Genomic DNA, 13,756 nt, shown 5'->3' on the forward strand with positions numbered 1-13,756 from the left:
CAGTGCTGGCTACATATGAAACTAAAGTTAGAGCAACTTGTATGTGTGCATTTGTGATAAGGGCAGATTTATGCTTAGTTGAATTTAATCATTTATGGTTAAATTGAACCATAAAAATCTATGATTTTATTGAAATAATATAATAATGCTTTTAAATACACTATATTCAGTATTTTATAATTTATAATAATTCATTGTATTCAAATTTATAATATATGTTAATAATTCAAAAAAAATAAGTTAAGCAAAAAAATTCATAAGAGCTACCCACAACTGGTGTAGCATTTTGTGCTTTTATTATGTATTTGATTATGATTGCTCTTTCGTCTGCGAAAGTTGTTTTAATTGGTTCAACACTTTGTCGAGCAGTTTCTTTCGGTCTCTCTCGGGTTTCTTTAGCACCGAAAACACTGACGACTTGTGATCAGCTTCTCTGATCTTAGTGAGCAGTGTAGCGGCTTCAGTCGGCGTCACTAGCGGATAACGGCCTTCTCCAACACCAATGTCGTATAAATAATCAGACCAATTCCACCCCATCACTAAATCCAACAGTTGCCTAGAAAATAAATTCTTAATTATTTGATGTATAAATACAGCTTTCGCCACGATAAGCTACGCACATGCATAATACTACTAAAGCCAACATTATATTGCATCCTTCACATTTTTTCCACAAACCTTTGTTATAAATATGTTCATCGAAGGGTTGGCTTTCACTTAGAGCAAAAAAATAAAAGATACATTTCGTGTTACGGACAGAAATTAATTTTTGGCCATCTATTGTCTATTTGTCCTGTCACAGCTGTCAACAATTGGTGATTTACGATTAGGATATCTCACGCGAAAACCTTGAGATCTTTATCCAATGTTGGCTTTAGAGTATTATGCATGCGTGTAGTTTTTAGTGGCGATAGCTGTACACATATACCTTAATATTAATATTAAATGATACATACCTCATTGGAGCAAAGTATATTAGGAGATCGCTGTCTTTCACACCCGGCACAGGTTCACTGGCTGCAAACTGTTCGCATTGTATCACATCTAAGTTAATTTGGTGGAGTGCTCCCATCGATATTTGTTTGTTCTCTTGACTTATGACCAGCTGGTGCATACTATATGCCATGTGCTCGCATGCGGCTTTGCATGCTTGAGCGGCAACTTCTTCAGGAAGGGTAGTCAGTGAGTTGAACACGTTTCGCAAAAAACTGATCATGTCGGTGATGAAGCTCGATGCGTGCCCCATAGATTCGGCTAAAATATTATTATAATAAGCACCCACATTCATATATAGCACGTAAGATTAGTAGCGAGTGAAACAATTAATATTCTACCAATGGCTTTCACTTAAATTTATGGTAATATTTTTTATTCAAAAATGTATACAAATTCTGTAAAAAATTAAAAATAATTAAACTTTATATTGATAGTTAATTTGTTTATACGAGGGATGTTTCCAAAGTTTTCATTTATTATTTTCTTTAAAATTAGAAATACATTTTTCATCATAATCATCATTAAGATCTAACCATTAATTTATCACTATTTTTACTTTGTTAAGAGACTGAAAATATTTGCACTGCAGTGTTTTATCATTTATTCGAATAAGAGGTGTGGGTGAATAGTGAGAACGTGATAGTATTTTTCAATGCAGATCCGGCAATACTGCATTTGTTAGACAATTAAGAAGTTAAGCTCCACTAAATTAAATAATCACGATTTTTTGCAATAAATAATATGATTTCTTATTGAAATTAATAAAAAAAATATGAATGGATATGTTTTTACCCAGTAACCAATTGTAATTTTCCAGCTCAAGAAACTCATCTAATTTTTGCTTTAATTTGTCACATATCTGCTGCTCGGCGTCATCTCGAGCCACTTGAAACATTGAACCCAAAGCCTAAAAAAGGTGGTTATATTATTTATATATCATAACATGATCAAGCTAAAATATTTGATAAAAATACTTGATCTGAAGTTGTCTCAGCTCCTGTGATGTTTTCTATGAACTGATGGAGGTATGTTGTCGCTTTTTCGAGGTATTGGGTATCTATTATGATTTGTACCAATTGATGCAGAGCCAGCGAAGGTCTTCTGAACAAGGAAGATAAGCATCCTGTGAAAGAACGAGTCAGCAAGAAGGATGCGCTCCTTCTAACCTGAGCCGCTTTCTGAGTAGGCGTCAATCCTAGACTGGTGGAAAACTTGAGACAAGCGTATATGAATTCTTTGACTTGCTTGTACACAGCTGGGACCATCGAAGAGAAGGGAAACCTTAAGAAGATATCAATTGTAAATTGAAGAAAAAAAAATAACAAATGTATACTAACAATTTTGGAAAACTCTTGGAATCGAGATCTTCAGTGTTGAACGGAAAGTTATTCAGGACTTTATAGTATTCAGTTTGATTTTCCACCTGTTTGAATTTGAAGGCGAGGGCATGTTAAGTATAGGTGTTTGGTTATAGCAATATTTAAAAACTTTATAAATTTACCTCAATCTGCAAAAATGGTTCTTTATCTAAAATTTCCCTGAATATGGCGATCCAATGCTGCATAAGAATTTCAGTATAGTGTTCGGCCATTTCTTGCAATAGTCCATGTAAAGGTCCTTCAGACAATCCATAATGTCTAAAATCAATGAACAGAAATTTTATTTTTGTATGTATTTCATATTTGTGTTTAATTATAAACACTGGTTAAAACACGGCATATAAGATAAAATAATTTTATTACTTTAACATTAATATTTATGTACTCATGAAAGTATTATGAAGACAACTATAATATAAACATAAATAGATAATGAAAATGAAAACTTTAAAAGGCAAAATTAAGAACACCGTTTTATTGTCCTGTAAATTAGCAACAGTCTTACATATACATTAAGGCGTGGCCTACGGATGGAAATACAAATCGGGCATACAACATGAAGCCATATTTGAAACATGCACTAGTGATAAGTAAAGCGCTGTCATTGATTTTTTGGGAGTAGTGAAACTTATTGACAAATATAAGTTTAATCTGTCACTTCAGAAAATGTACGAGTGTACTAATAAGTTTTAAAAGGGTATGAGTTCTATAGCAGCCACTCATTGACAAGGTTCAGGCACTCCAAGTGGTGAGCGTTATAAAGACTATATTAAAAAAATATGTTGTTTTGAACATTACAAGATAAAAAAATGTTTAAAGATGTCATTAGATTCATTCTCGTTATAAAAATAATGCCAATCTGATCAACATACTTAAGAGTCATATTGAAGAGTACAATCTGATGTTTTATGTTCAACATGAGTTGTGGGTCAGTAACCAGCGATGTATTCTTCCTTAAAGTCGCCGCTACTTTTCCAATGGCCATTCCCCATAGATCCATGAGCCAATCTTTAGAGACTAGGCCACCAGCAGTCGATAATAGGTGGTCTTCGACAATGAAGAATCCGAGGACACTATTGAGATACGTGCGATAGCTCTGAATGGACTCGTGCATAGCTGTTCCGGGCACCAACACCAGCCGTGCTTGCTGCTTTCTTTGAGCTCTGTATAAAATCATAAATAATTTAACCCAAAAATAATAAAATCGAGTAAATGAAGTAAAATTAGTATACCTATAATACTCTATAAAATCATGTCTTGCGCCAAGTACAGTGTGAATATGGAGACAACGATACAGTGGACTGAAGTCGACGAGGTCTTGTGGACAACATTGCTCTTGCACGTCTTTTGAAGTTTCGACATTGTTTAAATCTAAAATTTATAACCCATAAATTTATTTACTCAACGTACATGGAGAGTTTATAATAATAAAAAGACATAGTAAGGCTTGTAAATACATTATGTACCTTTGGAATTTTTGACTATCGTTGCCAAATCTCTGGCCAGAATGTCTTGCGTTTGCTGCTGAGCTACAGCGCCAATTTTGGGTGTGTATTTTCTAATATTCTCTAGAAAGTCAGTCAGATCTGTCATGGATTCATCTCTGATTGATTGTCTCAATTTTGGCACATTGGCCGATATTTCAGCGCAGAATCTGAAGTTACTAACCCTTGGCAAAAGTACATGTTCCAGTTGCTCCAATGTTTTTAATGCTGGATAGTATCTGAAATTTTTTTTATATATTCAAAATAAATTATTTGTTATGTAAAGTATTTTAAAAGTTCAAACTGACCGTTTTGCTTCAACCTGTGTTTTCAATTTCGTATAAGTTAGCATCAACGGTAAAAAAAGAGTAATTTTTTCCATTCCACCTATAATATGCTGTTCTACTCTTCTGGCATGTACAAGCTCATCTCCGTGTGCAAATAAGCCTATAGATATGATCAAGAACATTAAATTAATTATTTACAATTACATATTATTTCCTCAATAATACACATAAAGTTATTTACTTTTAATATTAAATGGACACAAATTAAATATTAATCGTAAAAAAATTCAATTGATTGAAATAAGATATCAATAAATATGTATACACTACCTTTTAAATAATTTTATCCAGTTTTACAATAAAATATCCAGTTTAATTAATAAAAGAATTTTTGATTTAAAAATCAAAAGCATATGGATAATTTTAATTATGAAAGCTGTTGATTTAATAAACTAAATATATCAATGTATAGTGATAGATAACAACATAATAATACACCCATACCTCGCTTTACGGCCGCTCTATATACGGCCTTTCGCTATAACGGCCCTCTTCAATTAAGGCACGTTTTCGGTTTACGGCCTAAAATGTTTCGCTATAACGGCAAAAAAACTTTTTTTCGATGTCGATTTTTTAAAAAATTTAAAAATAGATTTAATTTGCATAATTTTAAAATGAAAGGTGAAGCAGCTAGCGCCGATGAGGCCGCATCTAAGGAATATCCCAACATTTTAAAGGGAATTATTGAAAGAGGTGGTCATAAACCTGAACAAGTGTTTAACGTAGACGAAACAGGGCTTTATTGGAAGCGAATGCCTGATTGCACGTACATTTCAAAAACCGAAAAATCTGCGCCTGGTTATAAGGTGTCTAAAGAACGATTAACTTTGCTACTTGGTGCAAATGCCGCGGGTGATTTTAAGCTAAAACCACTTTTAATATATTTGTCCGAAAATCCAAGGCCTCTTAAAGGAGTAAATAAAAATCAATTACCCATCATATGGAGATCCAACAAGAAAGCTTGGATGACTAAAGCTACTTTAGGAGATTGGTTCAAAAATCACTTTTGCACAGAAGTGAAAAAAATATTTGCGAGACAATAACTTAAGCAACAAGGCTTTGCTAATTTTGGATAATGCACCAGGGCATCCTACTAATTTATCCGAACTATCTGAAGATGTCATGATTGAGAACCTTCCGAAAAATACAACAGCTCTGATCTAAGCAATGGATCAGAGTGCAATAGCCACTTTTATCATATTACCTACGCTGAACTTTCCGACAACTTATAAGGGAAACCAATGGTAAATCTTCAATTAAAACATTTTGGAAAAACTATAACATCAAGGATGCTGTTGACAGCATCAGTGAATCATGGAAGGAATTAAAATTAACAACAATGAACCATGTTTGGAAAAAAATATGGCCAGAATGTGTAAAAAGTACTGATGCAGAAGTTAATTGCCTTCCTGAAATTAGGCAAAACATTTTGGATCTAGCACATGATCTCGGCTTTGAAGGTTTGAACGAACGCGATGTGCTTGATCTACTTGAAGCTGATAGGGAACCCCTTTCATTTAAGGAACTCATTCAGTTGCAAGCAGAACCGGCATTTGATGAAGAGACAGAGCCTGTTGTATTCAAACAGCTAACATCAAAAAAATTGTCAAAAGCTTTTTCCTATTTCGAACAAGGAATAAACATCTTCCTTGAAAACGATCCTGACGTCGAACGTAGAATTAACTCAGCCATTAGCTGTTATAAATCACTGAAGAACGAAAGAGACAAAAAGGCAAGACAAACAACGTTGGACAATTTTTTTAAGCCAGGCCCATCCTTACCAGCGAAAAATGAGAACGACACTGATCTGCAGGTTACCATTTCTTCATCGTCTTCAGATTGAAGCCATTTTAAAAAAAATTATGTATGTATTCATACACATATTTTATGTAACATGAAGTTGTTTCATTTTTGTTTATGGATTATTGTTGGTTTTTGGAGTCTGTTATTATTTTATGTACAAATGTATGTACTTGTTATGTATGTATTTTTGATTTAAATGAAATAAAAAGATAAAATGCATTTTAAATGATAAACCATGCTAAATATTTAACAAATTTGGAACCGATCCCATTGAATTTGTATGAATTTGTATTAGAATTGATTCATTATACGGCTTTTCGCTTTGCGGCCAAGTTTCGTGGAACGTATCTAGGCCGTAAAGCGAGGTATGGGTGTATAATAGCTGATCGTTTAAAAAATGAATTAATATAATGTATTTAATTATTATATAGGAAATATATTTTTTTAACTCCATTTATAATTCACAATTGCTGTTGAATATCGGAATTGGTTAGTTCTGAGGTGTGAATCCAAAACATGTGTGCTTCTATGTAAGCTTTATTGAGTTTGGCGTGGTCCGACTGTTTCGTAACCTCGATCGGAGCCATACAATAGGCGAAACGGGCGTCAACAACTATTCCGAAAGGTGTCTTGTGAGCTATTGATGTGATGTGATTGTGACCAATTTTCGTGTGAGTAAGTTGCTTTGTAATCAATATTTGTGTGAGCAATAATCCACTTGACCAATTTTCCTGTGACCAGTTGCCATGTGAGCAATAGTCCATTCACCATATATAGTACATACTGATGTCTAAAACATCAGGTTTTTATTATATTATATTAAATTAATTTTTACATAATTAAAAATATATTAGTTTTAATATAATATAATTATAAAACACATAAACAACATATAAATCTCTATCAAGCGTCAAGTGGCAACTGGCTAGCATGTTTTGTTTGTTTATCATATGTATTGCAGAAAAGTCAAAACACACGAGATAAACTTGGATTGTCGCGAACGGACAAGTGGGCCAAGTGCGAGTTTATCTCGTTCAAAAGCATGAAGTAGTTAAGTTGCATATTTTTGATATAATTCATTAATGTGTAGTTGCATCATTATACAAAGTATGAGAAATCCTAAAAATATTGGATGTATTTTTTAGTTACAGCTAACTTAATGTGGTATTTTGACATTGTTGCCCATCCCTTATCTAGATTCCAAAACTAAGTTTAAAATTAATTTAAGTAAGTAAGTTGTCAAAAGTATTAAAAGCAGGTAATATTAAACATAATATTTTTATATAATTAAAAAATTAATAATGGCATGTGATTAGCTTATATAGTGATCATTTTTGTTGTACAGGGTAATCAAGTAATAACATATTTTGACTAGCTAATTATAATAAAAATATTTTTACAAACCAGATGCCACTCCTTGCAAAATATTATCCAATTCTTTTGCTTGAGTGTATAAAGATTGCGCATGAGAACTCACTTGCAATAAGTCTCTAATGGATTCGATGAAACTCTACCAATGATAAGTAAAATTTAAGAAAAATACAATATTAACCGATAATATTAAACAGTACAATACGAACTTGATGATAAAAATTGCACATCCTCTCAATCTCTTTGTCATGTTGCTTGATTCTAGATTCTAGCTGTTCAACGAACACAGTGTGACCGTCTCCTTCATAAATTGACTTGAAAGCGGGTCCCCAGTAATCGTCGACCCCTTCAATTTCCTAAAAAAATTATAATCGAATACATTTTATTTTGATTGGAAAGACAATACAACTTTTCAATAAAAAAACTTTTTTTCTAGTTTCTATTATTATAAGGATACTTATGTATTAAAAGTAAAACGAATTACGTCTGGTCACTTTTACAGCATATAAACAGTATTATTGTAATTCAATATAATAGATGTATTATACAATTTGTATTAGTGACATTTCTGAAACATCTTGAAGGGAAAATGACTTATTATTGATTTTAAACGATTCAAATTGAGCTACGAGTATTATTATGACATACACTAAATATGACGCAAATTATAATTGAAAGCAATTATCGTTCCTATTGTAATATCGTAGCATACGATGCGGTTTTTTTCATAACCTAATACTTAATGTAAATTTAGAAACGTCTTACTTGTATTGTGTTGTTATTAGCCATTTCTCAAGCAATATTTATATCTAATCTTGTGTGACATATAATCGTTGGTCGCTGTGACGTCAACCTGTCAAACGTTACGTTGTGGTCATAATACACATATTCCTAACCATACTCTAATTTATTTACACGCTTTTAATAAATAAATTACACTATAGTAATAACATTAAAAAAGCAAAATACCTTAAAGTAATTATTTATTACTTATATAAAATATTATTTTATTTATTACATAAAACATTTATACAAGTCACACAACACAAATAAAAAATACCCTTCATAAATAGAATATTTAATAATATATTTTGTTGTTTGTCTATTTGTATGTGGAAGGATTTGGCGTGAAGAGATAAGCGGCTGCTTCTTAGATTTTTTTATATCTTAGTTTGACCGGCTACGCTTCATGGTTCCGAGTTTGGACAAACTCAGCGAGTCCAAACTGACAGCAGGGGCGTCATTTTAGCTTTTCTAGGAAGGGGGTGGCAAAAGTTGGCCAGCCAGTGGTCGTTTTATATGGAGCCTATTTATATGTATTATTTAGGTTTATTATGGGCAAAACTTGGCAGCACTTTGGTAACACTAGCGTAACGAACTCTCTTCTCTTGTCGACGCTGATGGGTTTGCACGCCAGTGCGGGCCCCGCGCACTCATTCACTTGTATAAACATGTAATTTCTAATCGTCAAAAAAATACTACTGCAGCGGTTCAATCTGTATCTAGTTATCACCTGTCACCTCTCATCTCCAAAGTCTTTTAAATATTATGATTTCATTAAGATGCATAGTAGTTCATTAAATGGCATGCATTTTTCTGGCTAAATTCAAGGGGGAGAGAAAAATGTCTCCATCTGCCCCCTTAAAAGACGCTCCTGATTGACAGAACCGTGTTCAAGCTCGTGTAACTCGTAACGCGCAGCCGATACCTGTTGCTTTGTTTATAAATTTAGTATACGCGTGTCGCGCGAGCCTGGTTCGCGGCGATCAGTTCACAGTCAGTTTTTGGTCGCACTTCCAAGACATTGTGTACACGTGGTTTGGACGGGAACAATGAGTTACGCGTCATTTATAAACAAAATATTATAAAACAAAATGATTTACATATGAATTTTTCAATTTTTTAAACGAGAAAGACAACCTCACAACGGCACGCGTATACTGGTTAGAATCATGTGGATCGCACAACTACGCGTAAAGACTCGCTACAGTCCGTACAATAGAGTTACACGTATCTTCTGTAGAGTACGCCCTGGATAAGGATTCCGGTTTGTAGTTGTATGCGTGTACATTGCGGCTCAAAACAATTTCGCTCATTATATTATTTAAAAAATACATGTTTGTATAACATACATTTATGATATTACAAAGAGTCCTTTATAAATTGATAGACATTATAATTTATTTCTTTGGATTGGGCGGAAAGTGATTTTCTTTTTTCAAGTTTAGACATTATTCTTAAAATATTAGGTGAATCATAATTAATTAACCAAATCAAAACACAATAATACAATAAATTTTATTTTCATAGTACTGTTATCTTTCTTTTTAAAATAAATCCTAGAAAATATAATCAAAATGTTCATTGTCACACTGCACTTCAAAAATAAATATCAGCGATGACGAATCAACGAATGTCATTAAAAGGAAAACGAGACAACGAAGATTTTAAGTCAATAGGGTATACGCGCCTATATCTTATCTTCCTCTCATATACCTGTATACAATACATTCGCAAAACAGAATACTTATCCCGAGTGTACAAAAAGTTTAAAATTGGTTGGCAAGAACATGCTCAGAGCCCTCTCATAAAATAACATTTATTTATTGAAGTTAATAAATGCTTAAAAAAACACCTACTTGTTAATTAATAATATATTATTTTCAACACAATCTCAGTTGCCTCGGGATGCTACTCAATCTATTTTGAAACTGCAATATATTCAGAAACTATTTAAGGGGTCCTATTTATATGTATTTATTTAGGTTTATTATGGCCAAAACTTGGTGGCACTGGTAACATTGGCGTAACGGATTCTCTCGACTGGCAACCTTTGGCGGTCTCGACCCGTTGCTAGCTCGCGCCCTGTTAAACTTTATAAACATCGTGTAACTTTAATACTTCAATAAACATACTACTGCAGCGGCTTAATTTGTGTCTAATTACACCCGTCATCATCCCGTCGCCAAACTATTATTAATGCAATATATTTTTGTTGATGCAACTTAGTTTTATTTAATTTAATTAATGCAATATATATTTATTAATGCGATATATTTTGAAACCATTCTAATATATAAAAATATTTTATCGAAGAATTTTATATAATAATATATAAAATTCTTCCATAAAATAGTAATTTCTTTAAGCCGTATTTTTCATTTTATGAAATTTTATTTGCTTCTAAAATTATGTGAGGATTGTAAATTTTATATTTTCTTTGATAGCTGACAATATGAAGCTTTCAAATAATTTTATTTACTTCTGTGACGAAAGATTTTAAGAACATATTATTTTTATCCCAATTTATTTGTTTTAAAATAATCAATAAATTGATTTTATTCGTATTTATGTTATGATTAATTAGAAATAAGTACATATGTATTACTTCGTCCTTAGACGTTCTTCACCTTATCTATTCCGGAATATTATTTATATACATTTTATGTTTTCATACAAATTACAATATTGAAAAAATAGTAAATATTAGGATAAAAATTATTGTTTACTGATGAACCTTTTTGAAATATTTGCTAGTGTCATACTAATAAATATATTAGGTTAATTACAATTATGGAAAAAGTCTGTAGGCATATTAAAAGTAAATTTAATAAAACCCTACGCTGGACTCCATTGCAATAAGTACTACATTTAAGAAATGAAAGGCAACAAATTGACGTAAAATGTACATTTATGCTGGAATGAAAATCTAAAGAGCTAACGTTGTCGGTAAAGGTAAACAGTGTATATTTACTAGCAGAACATGGTGTGCTGTGCACACAGTTTATTTTCATTTTATCATCATTTTAGGTCGACTCTCTCTATTTAACATTGCAAAAATACGACGAGGTTAAAAAACAATCAATTATCGAGCAAATATCGTGCGACGAACGGTTTGTTTATATTGAACAATTAACTTATTTGCTCGTAAGTGATGGAAAGACGGATCAAAAGCTTGAATTTTGTATAAGAATCTAGCATTTTTTAATATGGATTGGAAATGTAAAATCAATGTGCAATGAAATATTTCTTATTATAAAATATGCAAATTAAATTTGTAATAATCGAGAAATGTAGATATTTTCCTTTGTAGAATCTAATTTTTGTACTGAGGGGCAATGCGCCCAAGGTACTTCATCAGGAAAAAAGTACAGTGGGTGGACAACATTATTATTTGAGCAAAATACTTTTGTCACACCTGAGGGATATCTATCTATTTGTTATTTTTGTAGCTCCGACGCATAAGCCCCAGTCCAAGCAGAGATTCTCAGCTTTGCATTTCAGCTTTTTCCAGGAGGGGAAACGGGGGGGGGGGTAAAAATTGCCCAGTCAGTGGTGATTTTTTTAAATATTTCGATTTCATTAAAATTCATAGTATTTCATTAAATGACCCGCCCCTTCCAAATGTCTTTGAGTTCAAGCCCTGCGCATGTATATACTATTCATTAAGATCGCTGAATATATCTCTAAACTATTAGTTCATCCAGGCATGGCAAGGCAACAAAAAAGTTCTTCGCTCAAGTTTTTCGCTTCGATATATTTCAGAAAGCAAATTAAATAGCATGGTTACTCACATGGATTGATTCGTCAAGTTGTTACAACTTGCTCTTCAATATTGATCCCCATGGCAAGCATTCTTCTCTGAATAGTGTTGTTCGAAAGCAGTATAAATTTTAGTTATTGAGTAGTTTAAAGACCCATGGCTAATTCCTTAGCAATATTTATAATAAATAATAATTTCAAATATAAAGGTGAAAAGAACTTACCTCGTAATTGCAATAATCTTCATCTGATTCCGATTCGAAAATTAAAATCACGTCTTCGTTATCCGAGGGAAATTCGACATGTTCAAATTCGAAATCCGATTCATCGGAAACATTATATCTTTTGGCCATCGCTGGCAAATTATTTAACGAAGTAAAAATATTAAATATACTTGTTAAGTCGAAAAATAATTAAGAAGCGCAGGAATATTCTGCGTCTTGACGTAAATCTCCCGACGGTAGGCAAACAAATACTGACGCACTCGCTGAAGTTTTTCGGTAGTATTTCGGTAGAATGTTGCAATTGTGACATTCTCCATTTATGGCTTAATTAAATAAAATAACGAATATTCTGAATTCAAAAAAATAAGAGCTGAAGTCCGATACCCTATTTGTTGTACACGTTTAATTCAAAACGTGACGTTTTATAATTAAAAATCTATTAAATATACACGGAATAAATATGTACCATAAATCTTAAGCAATTAAATTCTGTAATTCAAGATAAGTTAAAATATTTTGTCAAAGCAAGTGCTTAAAAACGATTATTTAAGCAAGTGCTTAAAATGGTAATTTATAGTACAAAACCATTCACCAGCTGAAGTCAGCGTGTAATTTTACAAATAAATCTATTTATATTATCTTTATGGCAAAACATACAAAATTAGCAAACAGTGTAATCATAATTTCGATAGATCGTGCCAGCTTAAGATATAAATATTTTACTTAAGTTGTGCTATATAAGATATTATGTATGTAGTGCGATTAATTAAACATTAAATCAAATATTTACCTTCCCGCACTGACCGCAAGAATCACGTAAATTTCACGTTTTGGCTCATTTTTGTTTTTTTGGTGCTGTAAAATATTTATTTTATTTTTATAAGTTTATTACTAGTTATTTTATGTTAGGTTTATCTTAAATCATTATAACAAACATTAATAGCATAACTTTATTTTATACTTCTTTGTAGTATATAATATTTTATTAGTATTTATTATGTATTATATTGCTTGTCTAGCAGTAAAGCTATGGTATGATCATGACTTATGTTAAGTATAATATTACATATTTTACTGTATTTTTTATTATCGCGACTTGACAGGTTTTCCCAATTCGACATTTAATCATGGTAATTACACAAAAAGTTTTATTTAAAATTTCATACACATATCTACATACGATGTATGTATTTATATGAAATGTCTACAGTACATAGATTATACATAAACTCAAACTTACGTTCATATATGTACATAAGTATCGATACATATACTTTTTAACAGACATTAAATATTAAAAATAAAAATATAAATATAGCGCACACCTAAAATATATTACCATTACCGCAAATATTTTTTACAGCTGCTTATAGCTATCGCCGAAAAGATCTTATTATTTTCCAGAAAAATATTAACTTATTGATTTTTCAATGAGGGAAATTTAAAAAAAAACATGAATTAAATTCTGTTCAGTGCAATGTCTAACGAAAACGTACACTGATGTTGCTGAAATGTCGGTACTTGAATCAAAAGTCAAACTAAAATATTTATAATGTTGCAAAATTTCTATGATGCGATTAAAAAATGTATTTTGAAATACCTTTAATGTA

At 31.8% G+C, this 13,756-nt stretch overlaps 1 protein-coding gene across 1 annotated transcript; it reads right to left on the bottom strand.

Moving 5' to 3' along the window:
• Window positions 1-146: 146 nt before the first annotated feature.
• On the bottom strand, window positions 147-8,261 carry Sec15 (exocyst complex component Sec15). Its single transcript, XM_088187638.1, has 13 exons — window positions 8,146-8,261; window positions 7,590-7,736; window positions 7,414-7,519; window positions 4,168-4,306; window positions 3,842-4,098; window positions 3,608-3,746; window positions 3,248-3,538; window positions 2,498-2,633; window positions 2,334-2,419; window positions 1,971-2,277; window positions 1,789-1,903; window positions 957-1,254; window positions 147-556 (listed from the first exon to the last, which is right to left on the bottom strand). Exons 1-13 carry the CDS (start codon window positions 8,167-8,169, stop codon window positions 310-312), a joined length of 2,292 nt encoding a protein of 763 aa, XP_088043764.1. The 5' UTR covers window positions 8,170-8,261; the 3' UTR covers window positions 147-309.
• Between the last annotated feature and the right edge of the window lie 5,495 nt (window positions 8,262-13,756).

The sequence above is a fragment of the Plectrocnemia conspersa genome, unplaced genomic scaffold (assembly GCF_051122295.1).
Source record: "Plectrocnemia conspersa isolate PC_06_02 unplaced genomic scaffold, ASM5112229v1 ptg000006l, whole genome shotgun sequence".
Classification (NCBI taxonomy): Eukaryota; Metazoa; Arthropoda; class Insecta; order Trichoptera; family Polycentropodidae; genus Plectrocnemia; species Plectrocnemia conspersa.